Source organism: Euleptes europaea, chromosome 3 (genome assembly GCF_029931775.1).
Source record: "Euleptes europaea isolate rEulEur1 chromosome 3, rEulEur1.hap1, whole genome shotgun sequence".
Lineage (NCBI taxonomy): Eukaryota > Metazoa > Chordata > Lepidosauria > Squamata > Sphaerodactylidae > Euleptes > Euleptes europaea.
In genome coordinates this window covers 41,031,244-41,051,707 of record NC_079314.1, presented here as the reverse complement: position 1 = coordinate 41,051,707, position 20,464 = coordinate 41,031,244, and the positions used below count along the sequence as shown (strand labels likewise).

Genomic DNA, 20,464 nt, shown 5'->3' with positions numbered 1-20,464 from the left:
CCAATAGCAGCTACCAATTTTTTAAGTCCCTTAAAAAGCCTCCGGTGACACAGTGGGGGTAAAATGCAAGGGAAATGGAAGAAAGTGCACAGAAATCTCCCACCTGGATGCTCCATTGCCAGTTGTACGGCGTAGTGGTTGGTGTGTCAGAGTAGGATCTGGGAGATCCAAATCAGAATCTCCACTCTTCCAATGGAAGTTCCCTGGGTGACCCACTGTCTCTCAGCCTAACCTACACCATCGGATTAGTGTTGTGAGGATAAAATGGAGGTGAGGAGAGCGATATAAGCTGCTTTGGGTCCCCGTTGTAGAGAAATGTGGGATATAAATGAAGTAAGTAAATAAATCATATGAATTCCTTTGCACTTGCAGCAGGAATGAAGGCAAAACAGCATTTGTGTGGATGCAGCCTCCATCGAGGGAAGGTCAGTCTCCCACAAGCACAGGATTTTCGCTTTTTAATTGCCTGGTGGGCTCAGTCACAAGCAGCAGTCCCCAGCTCCTTCGAGCAGAGTGCCCAGGCAGGCGCTCTTCTTGTATGTGTTGCCCGTCTGCTACCCCCCTCAGTTCCCCCTCTTCGCTGGGCTATATGTGGCACTTGGAAGCGCCAGCAATCTGCTCCAAATGTTTTCCATATTAGTTCAGCCTCCTCGCTGCAAATACCAGAAACGAGTCAGCCCGCACAAAAGGGGAGTGTCGGGTGGGGGCGAGGGAGAAAGCACAAAACACACCAGCCTATCAAGCCCTCCCCCCCTTCCCTCCAAAAGTTCCTCAACATGGGAAAAGAAGAGAAGAAAGCTCCAAGCAGCCCAGCTGGTAACAACCTGAGCCAGGCAGCACAAGCACCTGGGACGGAGCAGAAGAAGGTGCCCGAAACTGCCCTGATGTCCAAGAAGCCACCCAAAGGGGATCCCAGCCGGGGCAAGGAGGAGGATGCCCACAAGTGCTGCGGCTGCCACTTCCCGTTGCTGGTTGCACTCTTGCAGCTGGCTTTAGGTGTCTCCATCACAGTGCTGGGCTTCCTCATGGCCAGCTTCAGCTCTTCCTTGCTAGCCAGAGACACTCCATATTGGGCTGGCATCATTGTAAGCATATCAGTCTCTTTCTACCATTCCATGTGCCAACGTGCATGAAACGCTGCACTTGAGACTAACTGCCTGCATGCCCTGCTACACTTCTGTTTGCCTTGAGCTAAGCTAACTCTTGACAAGGGAAATTGCCTGGCAGTGATTGCAATGTCTATTATATTATATATTGTTGCAATGGAAATTCTGTACAGGGAGAGATCCTTCCTCCAAGCACCATAGAAACCTTGGGAAAAGATATACACCCACTGAGCTTGTTGTGCACAATGTAGATTTAGAATTCCTATCGAGGAGGTTGCAATGTAAGCAGGACACACACGTGCAACGACCCCTGACAAAATAGAGAAATGAAAGTCTTTGCTTTCATGCCTTTCTAATCATATTGAAAACAGAGTAGCCATTCTTGCAAGCTTCCACAATGGGAGGAGATATAAATAAGGCTGTCATTTCAGTGTCTTCATATTCGCTCCCTCCCCCACTCTGGAGTTGCACCAATAGCTCATGCCGCTTTGATTTTTGTGGGAGTGAAGGGTTAAATGTGAAATTCAGAATAAGTTTCTCTAAGCAGGTTCCACATTAGACAGTGCCAGGAAATCCAAAGTCGCAAGCAGCATGCTATCTGCGTGCCTTCTGGCATGAGAACAGAGAAGGTAGAAGCATCTGATAAAGCTATTTGCGAGCACGGCAAAGCACATGATTATTTGGGATCGTATGATTTTGGCAAAAGCGTGCGTGCCTTTTCCATCATGGGTGGTATCTCCGGACTGACTTGTATTGATTAAACTGAGAGAGAGGCAAAAGTCCATTTTATCTCAGGTTGCTTTTTTCCTGTCTACTAGATGTGCCCCCCTCCCCTGCCTTTTACTGACAGAAGCCAAGCCTGGCAATACTGTGTGGTTGCCTAGCAACAGCCACTGAGGACATTTGTTTCCACAGAGGACATTCTATTGTTTGGGAGGGTTAACCCCAATTTCCCCCCAGATTTTTCTGTAGCATTTTCACATTTGTAGAAAGAAGTCTTATCTGTTCAATAGCTGCAGTCTCCAGGTTTAATTATCCAAAGGTTTGGCCATGTTGAGAATTAGCTATATCTAAATTAACTGCTGTTGATCCCAGCCTACAAGGCCCTGTGTTATTTCCCATGCTGTTTTACAGGCCTGTTAATGAGGTTGTCCACAGTATTGGAGTAGGTTGTTACTAATATGCTGATGGCACCCAGCTATATATTACTCTGAATAAGCCACCAGCAGTGACTGTCTCTGTCCTGGCCTGCTATCTGAACACAGTGGTCAAGTGGCTGAGAGAGAACAAACTGAAGCTGAATCGAGCAAGGACAGAGATGATGTTGGCTGGAAGGGACACTGCTTTCAATGGGATTGCTCTTCCCACCATTGATGATGTGCAGCTTTTGCTGAAAAACTCTGGGAGTTTGGGGAATTTGCTGGATCATGCTCTCCGTGGGGGAAACAGGTGCCCACGACAGTGAAAGCATGTTTTTGTTTCCAGCCCCTGGACCTGCATATCCACATCCATTTCAATATGACCATTACCTGTTTTTAGAGACAGCATGGTGTAGTGGTTAAGAGCGCTGGTTTGGAGTGGTGGACTCTGATCTGGAGAAGTAAGTTTGATTCCCCACTCCACCACATGAGCAGCGGAGGCTAATCTGGTGAACTGGATTTGTTTCCCCACTCCTACACACAAAGCCAGCTGGGTGACTGGGCAAGTTACAGCTCTGTTAGAGCTCTCTCAGCCCCACCTACCTCACAGGGTGTCTGTTGTGGGGAGGGGAAGGGAAGGCGATTGTAAGCTGGTTTGAGTCTCCCTTAAGTGGTAGCGAAAATTGGCATATAAGAACCAACCTTCTTCTTTCCTCACACTGATCTTGTGAGGTCAGCTTGGCTGAAAGATGGCTGCTGGTGTAAGGTTACCCAGTGAGTTTAAGAGCTGAGTGGGGATTTGAAGTTTGGTCTCTTGAGTCCAAACCCATGATACTGTCTGTTGCCTCAAACTGGTGATCTGGGAATCCATGAGTGAGAACAGCACTGCATCGTTTCTTGGCTGTTTCCACCAGTGACCATCCAAAAGCACAATTGAGCTTCTCTCCATGCAAGTTCCCCCTTGCTGCTGCACTGATCATCTGGAACAGTGGAAGACTGGCCCTGGGTCAGAACACAGAGCCTATTTCAAACAGTAGTAGCCCCTTTTCAACTGTTACATTCCACCATGCACATGGGACAAACGTGCTACATGCAATTCTCCCAATGCACACAGTTCCTGTTTCTTATTCCAGCTTTGGAACTCATATACAGACCCCAGATTAATCCGGGATGTGGAAGGTGTGTATTGAGGCAGAAAATCCACATATTGCCCTTTTCAGAAAAAGGGCAGTCGTGCATATTGGAAAAATCATATGTAGCACATTTATTCCATATGTGCAGTCACAGTGCCATAAATGCAACAACCGAAAGGGGCTAATTATGAAAGAAGATGGTTTTTGGCAGGCATGCCAATGGCTGTGTTTGCCCCTCTGCCCTGCATGCATTCAATGCTTCTTCATGTCATATAATTAGCCCAAAGAGACCTCAGGTCATTTCATACTTGGCCTGATTTCATGCTATGTTAAGGAGTGTCCATAGTGCAGCTTCCTGTATTCCCAGAAGAGAACTTCTGTGACCAAAATGGATGTACCACTAGAGGAAAGCAGAAGAGCCCAGCATTTGTGGGACAGACTGTTCTGGTCATGAGCAATATATGTCAACAATGTCAACCAGTGTCTTGTTGTTCATTTATTGGCATCCTATACTGTCTTTATGTGCATAGAATCCAAGGAGCAACACACACACCCTTCCCAGAATTTTAACCCAGTAGTCCACTTGTTATTCTAGGAGTACCTCTGATAACAATATATGGCACTCAAGCATCCCCACTGACCCTAGCCTCAAAGCCCCAAAACTCACAGTTAACATCACACAGTTTCCAGTAAAAGTATCACCACGCCAAATGGCCTTGTTCATGCTGATGCTCAGGGATGTCATTTAAGGAAAGCAGGAGGGGCGGCTGCCCCCTCACCTACATTTGATGGCTTTCTAGTTAAATAAGCTTTTGGTGCCTCTTGGGGACACAATTTGAGATGGAGGAACAGGAGGAGGCAGAAAGGGTTAAGTGCCCATCCTCTCCAGTGCAGTGAAGATCCTTGAGTTGTGGGGGCACCTAACCCAGAAGCAACTTTAAAAAAATATGCACAAACAGCTTTCCAATAGCCAATCAGAAGCCCTGCTGGGCAAAAGTCCAAACCACGTTCTAAAAACATTTGGTGGGTAGCAGGATAGGAATAGGCAGGCACCATGGAGCCTACGTGCACCACGTTGGAGGCCCTAGAGTAGATTATCCTGAACAAGATGGACTGCTGGTCTGACTCAGTTGGCAGCAACATTAAAGGATGTAACCAAATTCAGGCTGTGACTCAGTGAATTCTTCTTTGGTTGTTCAACACATAATCTAATTTTAGTTCCCGGCTACCAAATCCATTGTAAGACTCTGTGTTCAACTAAACATTTGTAATGGAGTTTTTTTTTAAAAAAAGTTTAATTTAACAATCTTGTTTCAGAAGCCCGCATAGGACAGGGTGCTGAGGAGCAGATTAATGCAGCATACAATGAACCACAAAGAGCCTTTAGATAATTCACAGTGGGTAGCTGCGTTAGTCTGTTTTCAGTAGTCAAAAAGGGCTGAAGAAGTGAGCTGTGGCTCACGAAAGCTCATACCCTACCAGAAAATATTTTTGTTAGTCTTTAAGGTGCTACTGGACTCTTGCCCTTTTTGAAAAGAGCCTTTAGCAATTGTAAATTTTTGGGAGAGGGGGTGGGAGAGCAGACTTCAGGCATTTATTTTTGGTTTGAGGACAGGGTTGTTTCAAGTACACAAGCATGTCCTTGGAAAGTATGTAGGGGAAGGCATTTCTGGGCATATGCCATAGGTCTGTGATAGTGCTTTCTACCTTCACCAACAAATTGAACAGCCAAGCCGCTTCCACCAAACAGACAATGATTTTTGTTTGTTTTTTTACAGCGTCCCCCACCCACCCATTCTTTTACAACCTCAGTCAGTATACAAAGAGAAAGAAGCTTGGGTGTTGGGAAATGCAAAGCTGCCCTTGGAACTGGTACGCTAGAAAATACCAAATCTGTTGGAGATCGACTGAGGAAATATGGTTATTTCTAGCAATGTACCATGTTCATATATATGTCACATCTTCTGAGTGGAAATTAAGCATGTGAAAACAACGGGATGGTTGTTTAATGGCTTCCTGCGGGGCCAGTTGAGTTTCACTCATAAAAGTTTCAGCACTCTTGTTGATGTCAATTTTGCATTTGATCTGAATTTTAGACAAAGGGTTGCTAGCACTGGATTAGAGAGTTCCTGGAGGTTTGTGGGGTGGAACCTAGGGAGGGTGGGGGACTGATCTCTGTACCCTGGATATCAGTTGTAATTCCAGATCTCCAGGCCCTGTTTGGGGGATGGCAACCCAAACTGAATGCCTGCTAGTGGGTGAAATAAGGCCTTTTCCAGGGTAGCCCCCTGCTGTGGAATCCACTTCTCAAGGAAGATAAATACAGGTGCTAGTGAAAATGTTTTTGTCTAAGTTGATCTTTGTGTCCTTGGGTGATCTTCCAGGCACTGTTGTGGTGGAGCAGTGTGAATTTGTTTTGCTTTACTCTTGCTTTATAGAAGGTTTATACAATCAGCCATTGTAGGGTTGCCAGCCTCCAGGTGTGACCTGGGGATCCCCCTGAATTACAGCTCATCTCCCGACCACAGAGAACAGTTCCCCTGGAGAAAATGGATACTTGGTAGGGTGGACTCTCTGGCATTGTACCCCACTGAGGCCCCTGTCCTCCCCAGGCTCCATCCCCAGATCTCCAGGAGTTTCTCAACCTGGATCAAATCAAATCAAATTTATTAATATGGTCGACTGACCAATCAAGTGCCAACCCAACCTGGATCTAAATACCCTAAACCCCCACTCCCAACAGTAGTCGGGGAGACCTGGCAACCCTACACTGCTGTGATCCCCCTTTTCACATATATGTGCACCCTGAAATAATCAGGACAGCACAAAATAAAACATCATTGTGTGCTTCTCATTCAGAAAGCACCCTGCATTATTTTTGACAACCGGTTTTGAAGTGCCGAAGATTGGCATGTAGATTTGGGCACCGGGGATATCATAACGTCTGGCTCCCAACGCATTATGTTTGTATTCTGGAGCAGACGGTTTCGTTTTGGGAGCAGACTGTGCTTCTTTCTCGTGGTCGCTGATTAAGATCTAAATGAGCAATGGTTCCTTTCTTGGCAGCTGCGGCAGAACACAGGGACAACATGGTGTAAAATACCAACGAGTGCTTGTTTTAGCAACATCCCACTCATGTGCACTCCCCCTCCCCCCAAATGTTTGACTAACATTCCACTCTGCTGGCTGTAGCAAAATTTCGCAGTGAATTCTTGAGGTCTTTGGATGGAAGTTAGCTAGAGATAATAGACTAAACTCATTCCTGTAAGTCTCCCTCGGGATTATAGGGTGACTTTGTCCCAATGCTGCTGCTAACCTCCTCTGACAGGAGAGTGAAGGAAGAGTGCTAATGTGCTAAATAGGGCCTGATTTATTGAAGGGATCGTTGCTTTATTAGTGGCGAAACTGTCACACTGTTCCTTGCAGGAAATCAAGTACTTTAGTTCATTAGCATGAATGAAGGGGAATTTTGCCAGTGAGGCAACAAGAGCAGAATGTTCCCGGCGTGCAAAAAGTGGAACTGGGGTTCATAACTCATTTGGGAAGAAAAACTTGACTTACTGTGATAAGATTCAAAAATCGGAGAATAAACCTCTGAGCTCACCTATGGCTTTACAGTTGCTTGCCTTCTGCACCTTTGCGGTTCCAAATAGAACAGGGACACAGAGGCACGTAGAGTATTACAATTTTTTTAAAATATTCCAAAATTGCTGTTAGAATAAATGAAGAAAGCAGAATACTTCTGTTAAGGCTGTTCCTATTTTTGCAGGCCTTTGCCTGATTTTTGGAAGTGAAAGAGAAAAGGCAAAGAGAAGAGAACAGCATTGCTGTGCCAATATTTTTGCTGGTGTAGCCTTGCCGTTCTCAATGGGGCAAAATGCCCCATTTTAAAAAAAAAGCCTCCAAAAGGCAACAGCCAGGCAACAGCTTTGGAGGCGCGGCAGTGGTGCCTCAGCCATGCTGTCCCCAGCTGCCGAAGGCCCAGGAATGGGCTGCCCGTCCACTAAGGTCATGCGTAAAGCCAGCTGTGGGAATGCTGGTGACATCGAAGAACTGTAGGAGAAAATTAAATCAATTTTCAAATCCCTCATGAAAAGTGCCTTAAAAATGCTGTTGCAAATGGAGCAATCTTGAAATGAACAAGGGGCTTTTCCAGTTTTGGAAGTTTAAAAAAGTTATTACCCAAGGTTTAAAATAATTCTTTCACCAAAGGAGCATATTTTCACCTACAAATAAATAAGGTTTTAGAGATATTGTTTTGGACCTTTCTGTTCACTTTATCTGAACCTCTGTCACCCACGCAATTAGATTGGAGTTATTATTTGTTTAATTACAGATCATTGTTTTAAAAAAGGAAAATGGGGATTATGTTCTTAAACTATGGCTCTCAAACTTCATGGGAAAGAGCTTGTATTGGAGTGTATGGGAGTGTCCCACATCTTTAAATTTTGAGAGCTTTATTTTTCCTAAAGATGCTAGTTTGAGGAGTTTTCCACACAAATGTTGTCAAAAGCGTCATTTTATTTTTTCATTTATGCACATATTTTCCTCTGTTTGGTTCTCGAATAGTTTTTCCCATCGTTTTTTTCTCCATGGTTTTCCTGAGTTTGCAGAGATAAGTGGGCAGAGGCTGCCCTTCACCCTCCATCCTCTCATCCCCTCAATGGCACACCGAGGCTTCCTTCCCAACTTCTTCCCTCCATCTCCCTCCCTCTTTCAACAGTGCCGAGCCTTGTGCTCACTTTCTCTCTCTCTCTGAATGGCACAGAGCCTCGTGGTCTCTCTCTCTCTCTGGTGCTCTCTGTCTCTCTCTGGGCAGCTTGCCTGGAGCAGTCCGGGCAGGCATGCCGAGCCTTCCCTCCTCAGCCACCCTCTTGGTGGCGGGCAGGAGCGCCAAGGCCCCCCCCAAGAGCTGCCACCAACAGCCTGGGGTAAGTGCATTCTTTGCGCTTGCACAGAATCCACTTTTTGGATTCTCCCCCCATTTACCTCCCCCCGTTAAAAATTCCGATTTTTTTGCTGACCAAGGGGGTCCTCTGAATCAGCACAAAAACCTGTTGGAGTGCATGTGTCCCCAATCTGCGGATTTAAGTATCCCCAGGCAGTGGGCACACTTTAGAATTACATATATAGATTCTGGGAGATCTCCAGGCCCTCCGTGAAGGTTGATAACTCTAGCAAGCAAGGGCAAGTAATGCTGGAAAAATGTACCCCTCCCCCCGCCAAGATAGAGGGAAGGAGTAAGAAGGGATGGATGGTGTATCTGGCCTGTTAGGGGTTTGGCGCATCTCGTGAAAATTACATTTGACCTTAGCTTGGTGTTCTAATTGATCTATTTGGATTTTTGTCAGCATGTAGTGCTGGCTGCTGAACCTCCTCTTACATCGCTGTGTAGTTCTGAAGATGGCTGGAGTTCTGCCAGGCCGAGTGAGGTCCATGGCAACGTCTGTGCTTGCTTTTTCACACGCTGCTTGGTCTCCGAGGAAGCGCAGTCACATTTCTTTTCAAAACTTCCCTTGAGCCTTCTGTGCCTCTCTCTAGACAAGGGGCCTTCCGACACTTAATAGAAGCAATCGCAGTTGCTTTACGAATGCGCCCCCCATGGTGGTTGTGTGTGTGTGTTTTTTTTAATCCTCTTCAGGTTAGAGCCAAACAGCATGTGGTAGGCAGTTTCTTCCTCTTCTTTTCAAAGTTTATTTCAAAAAACTGAACAGCAGCCCTGGGAGCTTGAAACTGGAAGCTGAAGGCTAGGGGAGGGACATCCTAATGCCTGCCCTTCCTGCCACTTGTTAAGCCTCAACTTGTTTCCCCAGCAAAGTTCTTTCCTATCCATGGGTTAAGCAGCCCCTCCCTGCATTGGTCTCATGCTTTTCGCTTCCTGCAGCTGCTTAAAGCTGCAGCTGCAGCTTTTCCTTTAAAAACAAAGTTGGGAGGAGGAAGGATCATCCTCGAGTTCCTCTCATCACATCTTGCCAGGCTCTTCAAGCCACTCATGCCTATATGATTTTTAATTACTGTCAACACAGAGCTGGGCAAGCAGGGTTGCCAACTCCTGTTTGGGAAATTCCTGGAAATTTAGAGGCGGAGCCTGGAGAGGGCAGAGTTTGGGGATGAGAAAGATGTGAGGCCATGGAGTTTACCCTACAAAGCTGTCATTTTCTCCAGGGAAGCTGATAGGGTTGCCAGGTCCCTCTTTGCCACCGGTGGGAGGTTTTTGGGGTGGAACCTAAGGAGGGCGGGGTTTGGGGAGGGGAGGGACTTTAATGCCATAGAGTCCAATTGGCAAAGCGGCCATTTTCTTCAGGTGAACTATCGGCTGGAGATCAATTGTAATAGCAGGAGGTCTCCAGCTAGTACCGGGAGGTTGGCAACCCTAGAAGCTGATCTCTGTGTTTAGTTGTAACTGCAGGAGACCGTTGGCAACACTACAGACACCTTTAAGACTGTTTTATTCTGGCTCCTCAGAGAGATCAAGAAGGGCTTCTGGAAGTTTCACGCAGCTTGCTGTATGGATACCATAGTTGGGTTGCTGTGGGAAGAGCTCTGTGAGAGGGCAGGGTGGGTAAGGAGGATTTGTGGGGACAACCCCATGCCACTCCCATCCATCCACTTGGTATTCCCATGAGTTAAATGAAATGTCTAAAGGGTCCTTTCATGAGATGTGGCATAGTCTGGAACGCAACAATTCCCATTTGTATCCCTTGCCCACCTGCCTTTTGGGAGGAAGCAGTTCTTCCACTGATTCAAAAACATTCCTCGGCACCACTGCATGGGTGGATCAAAATGAAACCTGGTAGCCAGAATAACATCTGGCAGGTATGTGCAAAGTTTGGCAGAATCCAGCACGTCATGGAAGGAAATGGGGTGGGTTGAATAACCCCCACCCCCCAAAAAATCATTATTGCCTGTAACAGACAGACACCAGTCCTGGTTGCCAAGGGCATCTGCAGAACTGGGTGGAGGGGGTCTTTTAATTGTAATTTCAGATCCGTACATTTAGGATTCTGGTGGGGGGAAGTGTCCCCTTGCTGTTTTCCTGGCACAATATGGTTTAATTGGTTGGAGCAGCAAAATAACAGATGTCTGGGAGCCACCAACTTCCTGAGTACAAAGGATTCATTCACAGCTTCTCCATCTATCCCTGTCCAATGGTGGAAGAGCTGTGGGCACCTGCATGCTCTTCCCACAGCTCCACATTCTTCCCTCCAAACACAACTGGTAACTCTGGGAGAAAGGTTTAGCCTTGCCTTCAGCTGGACAGGCTAATTTTCCATGTGCAGGGAGTAGGGTTTCCAGCTCCGGGTTGGGAAATACCTGGAGATTTTTGGGGCGGAGCCTGGGGAGGGTGGGGTTTTGGGAGGGGAGGGACTTCAGTGCCATAGAGTCCAATTGCCAAAGCAGCCATTTTCTCCAGGTTAACTGATCTCTATCATCTGGAGATCACTTGTAATATCGGGAGATCTCCAGCTAGCACCTGGAGGTTGGCAAACCTGGCAGGGAGCTTTTTCTAAGGAGAAGCGTTCAAATGTGGAACCCCCAAACGTGAAGCCCGGATGAGCAGGGTGCTGATTGCGATAACTGGTTATTTGTGCATCTTTCTGTTGGGTCACTCGCCATTCCGTTTTTCCAGCCTCTAAACTTTCACATGCTGTTAGAGGAAACCAGTTTGTTTTGAAGAAAAGGCAGTGAATTGAAAACTGCCAAGGTCAAATCAGCAAAATTCCTCATCGCAGTAGCAGGTGTTAATTAGTTGTTGGTGTAGAGGCAAGGGCTTGGAAGAATTTTTCAACTAATCACTTTAGTGTGAAGACTCAAAACTGCTAGAAATATGGCCTGAAGTTTTCAGTTGCTCCAGGCTCACATTTATTTATTTAAAGGCTCTTGGTATAGCTTTCCATTTTGGTAGGTTCAAAGCAGTTTGCATAAGAATTAAACAATATTTAAAATGTCATAGAATACAAAGGTTAAATATTAATTCGGTCTGAACCGAGCATGTTCATGTTTACATGAGATGACTGGTAGTTTCTTATAATCAGGTATAGAAGTGCCAACAGAATGACACCCTTCTTAACACAAATGGCACTTTCACATAGCCCAAATAATGCACTTTCAATCCACTTTCAGTGCACCTTAACGATCATTTGCAAGTAGATTTTGCCAGTTCACACAGTAAAATCCACCTTCAAAGTGCATTGAAAGTGGATTGAAAGTATATTATTTGGGCTGTGTGAAAGTGTCCTGAGTCTTAACTGCCAATCCAGTATTCCTCTCTCTGTGCTCATTCCCATTCTGGGCTTCCAAGGCCCGCTCCGACCCTCAAAGCCCTCTCTCATTTGTGGTAGCCAAGCCTGTAGGTATGGGCACCTGCCACCTGCTCTTGGGATGCAATCCCAAGAACACTTTCCTGGCACTAAGCCCCATTGACTAAAATGGGACTGATTCGCAAGGAGACCTGCTTAGGCTTCCTCCCCTAAGGAACTACATCCCCCAGATTGTTTTTGAGCCACAATGCAGCAAAATGTTTTATGGCGAACTGCTAACATAAGCAATCATGTTCACTCTGCTCAGCCATGCACCTTGGCAGGAGCCTGATTGTGCCAGCCCCTGCAGCTGGGCTCCAGCTTAGTGCAGCAGCCCTGCCCCAGAAGTAAGCAAAGCCGTGGGGAGGTTCCCAAAGCATTGGCTTGCCTGTGGCCATTGTATGTAAAGTTTCTCCACAGGGATGCATATGGTCCCCACTTAGGGTTGCCAGTTAGTAACAGCTCGCGTGTAAGTATCAATTTGTTGTTTACTTTTATAATGCTTACTTTTGATTCCTGTCATTTATAGACCATTTGCATTGTATATATTGCTGTATTTTTGTAGTGGTCGCTGAGGAAGGCTTTTTTGTTAAGCCGAAACAGAAAGACAACCGGGCTTCTGTTTAAATGAAGAACTGACCTTCTTACCTCTTGAACGACAAGACGTTCTATACAGCTAAAAGGACTGCAAAAAATGGACATTGTACCTATGTTCTGTACTTTAATTTTGTGTTCTTTGGAATATATGGTTCAGTTTGTAAACCAAGTTCATTGTATATAATGTATATGATATATTGAATAACACTATTACAAGTACTTAATTTTGAATTATTCATTGTTTTTGCAACACGTTGCTGGTTTGGGTTTGCTTAAGTAACTATACAGCACGCTAACGTTTGTTTGCTACAACCTCTAGGTGGTGGCTGGAGATCTCCTGCTATTACAACTGATCTCCAGGTGACAATAGATCAGTTCCCCTGGAGAAAATGGCCACTTTGGGAGGTGGACTGTATGGCATTATATCCCATTGACATCCCTCCCCAAACCCCACCCTCCTCAGGCTCCACCCACAAAACCTCCAGATATTTCCCAACCCGGAGCTGGCAACCGTATCCCCGCTACAGGTAGAATCTGAGGCCCCTCCATTATAGGGCTGGCAGCTCCAGGTTGGGAAATTCCTGGACATTTGTGGATGGAGCCTGGGGAGGGCAGAGTTTGAAGAGTGGAGGGGATTCTGTGGAATATAATGCCATGAAGTCTATCTTCCAGTGAGCCATTTTTTCCAGGGGAACTCATCTCTGAAGTCTGGAGATCAGTTGTAATTCCTGGAGATCTCCAGGCCCCACCTGGAGTATGTCAACCTCAGTTATGAGGAAGCTGCTGGTTTTATTGCCCCACCTAGTAAGGAGGGTTGGCAGAACGGCAGATTTTCTGTGAAGGAAAAGGCCGCAGACAGACCTACTTGCAACCGGGCATACCACAAGGGCTCTGCGGCACATATGTTTTGTATGTGATTGAGAAGTAGGTGTTAGGCGAAAGGTCACTCCTTGGTTTTGCTGCACATGAGACTTTTGTGTCAGAGTCCTTGGTGAGGCCAGCCTCTCACTTTGACAGCTCAGCTCTTGAGCTGAGATTCCTTTCTTGTTTGGCTGCAACTCAATATGATCTCATTTTAAGACCTGAGCATCACACTGATGTTAATTGAATTAAAAACTTGATATCAATGGTGACAGGACAAGGAATAGGAGTTGAGACCTGGAATAAGAGAAGTTCCGTAAGGAGCTGGAAGGGGATCCTCACGGAAGACCTTCATCTGCAGCAGAGCAGCATAAGGCCAGAATACAAATGCACCTGGCGCTTCAAACTGTAAATGAGATATTGGTGGGTTCTCTCGATATCTTCTCAAGTAATATTTCCTGCCCCCTTCCATAAAATTACATGAAATAAAAATGCTGATGGCCAAATCATCTGTTTTCAGGCACTGAGACGTTGGTGTTCTGGAGTAAGAGGGACTCTCCTGTTAAAGACACTCTTTAAAAAAAAATAACGCTAGGAATGATGAAAATAAAACAGTGGTGCCATGGAATCATCATGGCTGCAGATCAGATGCTTCTGTTTTCTTCCTGTCCCTTCTCTGGGCTCCAGACAAGCAGGGGTCCCTGATTTGGCCTCACCAGCCTCATTCACATTGCGAGATGGATTCAGCCACTCCAGTAGGGGCTTCGATGAATGCTGTGAAGTGAATAGTCAATAGACTGCTTTATGTACATCGGCAGCATGGCGTTTGGTATTGGGAAGTGGGAGGCTTTGCTCTGACTCTGTGTCCTTCTTGCCTTTTCAAATGGAATTTCCTCTTTTGTAGCTCTGTGTTGTGGCCTTGCTGGGGCTGGTGATGCTCTGCATCTCTTATCAACCGGATGAGAAGACCTGCGTCCAGTTTGCCATCAAGGTACATCGCTTCGTTTGTTTGTACTTCCATGACATTCTTATTACTGTCAGACATTTCAGAAGGCAGAAACTTGGATGAACACGATTTCCAGAGTTTTGAATGTCTGGGTGTCAGGCCCTTTTGCTCTTGCAGAGGACTAGTAGAAACCAGACTGAGATTGGCAAAGCAAGCAGATGATATAAGTAAATTTGACAAACAGGATTTTAAAAGTCCAGCTTTCTGCAGGGGGTTTCACCCATTTGTGATGAGTGTGGAAGCCAGCCTCCAGTTGCTTTTGGTAGCCGGTGAGGCTTTGCTTTCTTGTTTCCTGCTTCAGAAATCAAAAGCCAGTCAAAGTCAACTGCACGTACATTTTCCCCGGGTTCACACAATAGAATCTTAGAATCACAGAGTTGGATGGGGCCATACAGGCCATCTAGTCCAACCCCCAGCTCAATGGAGGATCAGCCTAGAGCACCCCTGACAAGTGTTTGTCCAGACTCTGCTTAAAGACTGCCAGTGAAGGGGAATCACGTGAGAATTTGTAGTTGCATGCTGGGAATTTAATCCCAGGCATCCGCAGGCCCAATTCAGATGAGGGCCATGGTTCAGAGACAGAGGGGGCTTCAGCCTTCCCATGACTGTGCCATTTTCCTGACATGCAGTGGCCAAGGGGTGCTGTAGCCCATTGGGGGCTCCCTGTGTCCTGATGGGGTGTACTATTCCTGTGGAAAGGTATTCTGGTGGCTTTTTTTTTGCTGGGCTCTGGAATAACATTTCTGGTTGCCACTGGCAACCAGAAATATTTCTGAACACCTCCCTTTGCGGCTCAGAATGTGTGCTACTTTGGCACAGAGAGTTTTGGGTTTTTTTTTTTTTTTTAATAAGAACATGAATATCCCCAGCTGTGCTTGTCGAGTGGCATGTGAGCAATACACAAGGATTAGGCATTTGGCTCAGATTTCTGGCTGCGCACTTGCTTCCTCAGCCAGGAGAACTGAAAAGCAGCATGCCTAAGACACCACAGGCCAACCTGCCCCTTCTCGCCAGCCAGTGTTCATCTCAAGCTGTGAAAAAACAGCAAGCCTGAGCCCCTTTACTCGGTCCCCCCCCCCACAGTGCCTGCCTGCCATTTTGGAATTGCCTCTGGGTTTAGCATGTGACTAGTCTGCTGATGGGCCATCAAGATCACCAGTTTTGACGCACCCCCCCACACCCCTTTTGACATGCAAAAAATGCTTGTTTCATCTGCCACTCAAACTCCTGAAGCCACAGACTAAAAGTCAGCAGGGTAAAAGCTGCAGCCTGACACATGTTTGGCCATATCTCTGAAGATTGCCTTCGCAGTGCATCACACAAATTCGGCATGCCAGAGGCATATTTTGTACACAGCCATACCAGCAAGAAACAGGCATGGTTGAAACATATTGCCAAGTGCTTAAAATAAAATGTATTCCTATCAAATCCCACAAAACTGATATTTAATTGCAACTGAACTGTCAGCCCCTATTTATGTAGCATTAACACATGGTGGATCTGAGGCTGTAGTACAGGCCACATGGAAATGCATAGATACCAGGATCCTGGTTTAAACATGGCACAAACAGAACTCAATAAGGGCAAGAGTCCAGTAGCACCTTAAAGACTAACAAAAAATATTTTCTGGCAGGGTATGAGCTTTCTGAAGAAGTGAGCTGTGGCTCACGAAAGCTCATACCCTGCCAGAAAATATTTTTGTTAGTCTTTAAGGTGCTACTGGACTCTTGCTCTTTTCTACTACTGCAGACAGACTAACACGGCTACCTACTGAGAACTCAATAAGGGTAAGCAACAAGCACAGCTTCAGGGTTACATCAGTCAAGAATTGAATCCAAGTCCTTGAATCAAATCTGGTCCCGTCCACACACACCCGCAAGTCTTCTAACTTGTGTGTGAGGCTGCACATGGGTGCCAAAACATTATATCCTTCTGCTCTTCTTCGTTTTCTTGTATAATGGAATGGTTGTGCACGATCAGGGACAGGGTGGCATACTGGTTGGAGGACTGGTGGCCTGGGATCTGGGAAACCCAAGTTTAAATTCCATTCACTGTGCAGCTCACTGGGTGACCTTGGCCTCACTCGTTCTGCCTAACCCATCTTGCAGTGTTGTTAGGAGGATAAAATGGAAAAAAGGAGAGAAGCAGGCCTGTTGCCCTGAGCTCCTTGGATGAAGAGCAGGGTATTAATGCACTTAATTAGATGAATCAAAATAAGTTTATGAAATCTCAATAGTCATCAGTGATAACAGGGAGCATAAACAGGCACCAGTTTGCAAAAGGAAAAATAATTTGATTAACCCATTTGTCTCACGTTCTTCTGCCAGAAAGCTCAGGGTGGGGGTTCTCTTATCCACACTCCAGTCCTGTGAGGTGAGCTGGGGGGGCGGGGGCAGCCCTTCATAGAGGCAGTGCAAATAGACTGTCTTGAATATGAAATTTTGGGGGCAGGAAAGGGCCTGTTCTTGCTGGTTATTGCGGGAGGGGGGTGTTCTCTTTTGATTTATCTTCCTAGTTCCCAAAGTGCCCCAGGAAGATGATAGGAAACATTTTGTGCTAAATGATGTGCTTGTCAGTAAAAAGGTTTGCTACAATTGGGGGGGGGAGAGGAGGCCATCTAAGCCCCATTGGCAATAGGGTTGCCAGGTCCCTCTTCCTCTCCAGCGGGAGGTTTGGGGGGCGGAGCCTGAGGAGGGCAGGGTTTGGAGAGGGGAAGGACTTCAATGCCATAGAGTCCAGTTGCCAAAGTGGCCATTTTCTCCAGGTGATCTGATCTCTATTGGCTGGAGATCAGTTGTAATAGCAGGAGATCTCCAGCTAGTACCTGGAGGTTGGCAACCCTACTTGGAAATCCAATTCAGGGTTTTGTGTGCTGGGAGGATGGGCAGATGTGTGCAGCCATCTCCTGGTGCACATGATCTACACACATGCACCTCCATGCGCACTTGGCGGTGGCTGGTGATGCCTGCTATCTCCAGTCTTTCTTTTCTTGGCTCAGTCAAGTAATGAATGCAGGGGGCTGGAGAAAGCCTACCTTCCCTTCATAACTGCTCCCATGAGCCAAAGTACCCTTTGCAAAAGGAGTTGCCCACTGCATCTCTGTATGATTACTGCTCCCCACCCCCACTTTTTTTGAGGTAGCAGCAGATAGCAGCATCATGGCACTGGATGTAAATGAATCATCCAGCTATTCATGATGAAAACAGGCACCAGGATTTCCTGCCTTCGTGTGCCCCAGAACTGAACACACAGGGTAGAGTTCCTTTGAGGGCACAAGCAGAGCATTTGGAGGCTAAGAGGGAAGTGAGGCATCAGTTTTAATTCAGAAAAATATGTGTCTCAGCTCTCAGAATAACGGAGAAGACAGCCTTAATAGGAAGCCAGAATAACTTCAGTAACTTCATGGGAGGAGGATGAACTCTATTAAATATATACTTGCTTTTGCTCGTGAGTCTGTTTAAACAATGTCTTTGATTTCTAAATCTGGCAAATTTCTTTCTCCCTACTGCCCCTTAGCAGCTCCCTTTTTTTTCTTATGCTTAAAAAAAGAAGACCCTGTCCTTATTTTTCCAGCAATTGCCTTCTTATCAAAGTGCAGAATTCAATGGAAATTGCCCTTGGTTTTTCAAGTTTTACAGCACAGCCATTTGATTCCAATGGAATGTGAGGCTTTTAAATAAAATCTGAGGTGTTTCCAAGTAGCTTGGGAGCAGATCAGACATAACTGGTACAAATATAATCAATAACCTAGCTACTTTTTTTCACAAACTGAATCACAGACAGGAAGATTGATTCACACAGTAGATGGGAGACAAAATATACCTGAAGTATGGATTTTATCAAGACATACACTATTGGAACATCAAGGTCAAGAAGTGGCGTTTGTATTGATGGCTGGTTCACGCCATGCCTGCAAAAAATGAGGATTCTTTATTTAGAGAAACAAATTCTTTCCCATATGATGTTGCTGAAAGGTACCCAAGAAGCCAAAAAAGAAGAGAGGGTAGTTAGAGAGTATTTGAGTACAGAAGGTCCAGTGGTCAGGCCCTGGAATTAGCCAATTTCATAAAGAGAATTAAGCCAACTTCATGAAGGATAAGTCTTGGGCTATTAGCCATGATAGCTGAATGGCACCTCCATGGCAGCATGGGGAGCCAGCATGATAGCAGAGTGTCTGGGATCAACTAGAATTGCAGCCACATGTAACATCAGGTTCCCAAGCACTCTTGGGCCCAATCCAGCTTGGGTGTTTACTGTAGAGGAAGGCCTTCACTCCTGGGCCAGTTTCCCATGATGAAACAGGTGTGGGAGGAGGCTGTTTGCCCTGCTGTGGGGTGCCACATGCTGCAGTCAGTACCCCTGACAATTTAAGTAGGGAAAGCAGCACTGGAGGGAAGGCTGAAGCCATTCCTTCCCCCAACACACACACACACACATTGCACTCTCCAGGCGAATTGGGCTCCGGAGTGTTTGGGTACTTTAGTTCCCCAATGTTACGTGCTACCACAAGTCAGGTCGCATGTACCATCTATTTAAGTCCTCTGACTAAGATCTGGGGGACCCAGGTTCAAATCCTTACTCTGTCACAGAAGCTCGCTGGGTGATCTGAGGCCAGTCACTCTCTCACAGCTTGTGATGAAGGAGGGAAGAACAGAACAGAAGCAGCAACTTACATCAATGAAGAACAGAAGCTCAACTTACATCATTCTGCAGTTGGCAAAAGGTGTTCACAACTTTCCTCACTGGCTAGCATTTAAATAGCAAATTTGATGCCCATCCCAAAGACTCACTGAATGCCTCTGGTTGGCCGCTGTTGGGAAAAGAAGAACAACACAGGCTTAGATGAAACCTTGGCCTGATCCAGAGACTGGCCAAGGAGAGGAGCTGGGGGCAGGCTGAGAATGTAGCTTGCCTAGGCCAGACTCCAGCAGCAGAGGAGGCAAACTTGAAGCCCTTTGGTGGGGGGCAGGGGAGGGGAAAGCTATATAGGAGACAAGGGTAGTATCAGCTCCAGTGGAAAGCTACCCTTTGGCATGAACAGCCCCAGCCTCTGCCAGTTCTATAACAGATGGCTTTCTTAGCCCTCCTTCAGGTGTACCTCTCCTTTGGCTGGATTGTGGAGCTGCCTCTTTGTTATTTCTTTTCAGCTTGGCTGAGGCCACCTGAGGTAAGCAGCAGTCCAAAGTGCTTTCCCCTACACAAAACACACTTCAGAGGCCTATCCCTTTGGAAATCTGGCCTCTTGGACTTCTGCTCCCCCCACCCAAAAGAGAGATATTTCTCTGGGCCCTTGGATCTAAAGGCTGGTTCATTACAGGTCTGTTTGTTCCTCACACACCATCACATCAAATGGTACAACCTGCATGTGTGAACAACCCAGGCACGTTTAGTGCATGTCCAGAATCTCAGAGATTTCCCCAGTGAACATTGACAGTCACATCAGTTTTGCTGGCAGCATTCAGTGGTGTATGTTTGAAAAGTTGAGGCATTTGTTATCTACTTTTGGACATTCACAAATTTCATCTGGGAAGGGATTGTCCACATTCGTGTGTGACCTTTTGGCTGCTCAGTGTCACCTACCTACAGTGGCTTCCAGTTATGCTAAAATGTGGCCCCTTGTGCTTTCTTTCCAGGTTGCCTACTTCCTGTTGAGCACTCTGAGCCTGCTGGTCTGCGTGCTCGCGGTGGCTTTTGCCGCCTACTGTTATTCCCAGATCACCCAGTTTACCTGCGAAACCATCTCTGAGACCTGCCAGTGTAAATTGGACACCGAGGACCCCCTCAGCAGAACTTTCACTTACCAGGATGTATCTGACTGTCCCGACTTCCTTGGGACTTTCAGACTTTACTTGCTGATCCAGATGGTGCTGAACCTCCTGGCTGCCCTTGTGGGTTTTGCAGCGTGTTTTGTGATGTGGAAAGACAGGTACCAGGTCTTCTATGTGGGCATCCGGTTGTACTCTTCAACTGTCCCTGGAGTCCAACAACAGAAAGTATAGGGTTATGAGGGTGGGGGTGGGAGAGGCATCCTTATCAAATCACCACCAAATTGATAATTGTTTACATAACTGGGGGAGGAGTAGGGTTAGGGTTATATTTATGTAAAGGAGGGGGAGGAGACAAAACACATGCTAAATGAATATATTAGTTCGGACGACAGTAAGAGAAATATGTCTACCATAGCTGTTTCAAGCTCCCCCACCAGATCCCATATATTCCCCACAGAGCTAAGGCTATCAACTTGTTGGATCCAGAATTGTGGATGTTCATTATTGGAAGATGATGTCAGTCCACATTGCAGTGCTTTTAATGGGATGTGCAA

General features: G+C 46.3%; 1 protein-coding gene across 1 annotated transcript; it reads left to right on the top strand.

Annotated features, from left to right (window-relative positions):
• The first annotated feature begins 686 nt into the window (after positions 1 to 686).
• Positions 687 to 20,146, top strand: SSPN (sarcospan). Its single transcript, XM_056847280.1, has 3 exons — positions 687 to 1,085; positions 14,041 to 14,127; positions 19,776 to 20,146. The coding sequence occupies exons 1-3, from the start codon at positions 777 to 779 to the stop codon at positions 20,139 to 20,141; spliced, it is 762 nt and encodes a 253-aa protein (XP_056703258.1). The 5' UTR covers positions 687 to 776; the 3' UTR covers positions 20,142 to 20,146.
• Positions 20,147 to 20,464: the final 318 nt, after the last annotated feature.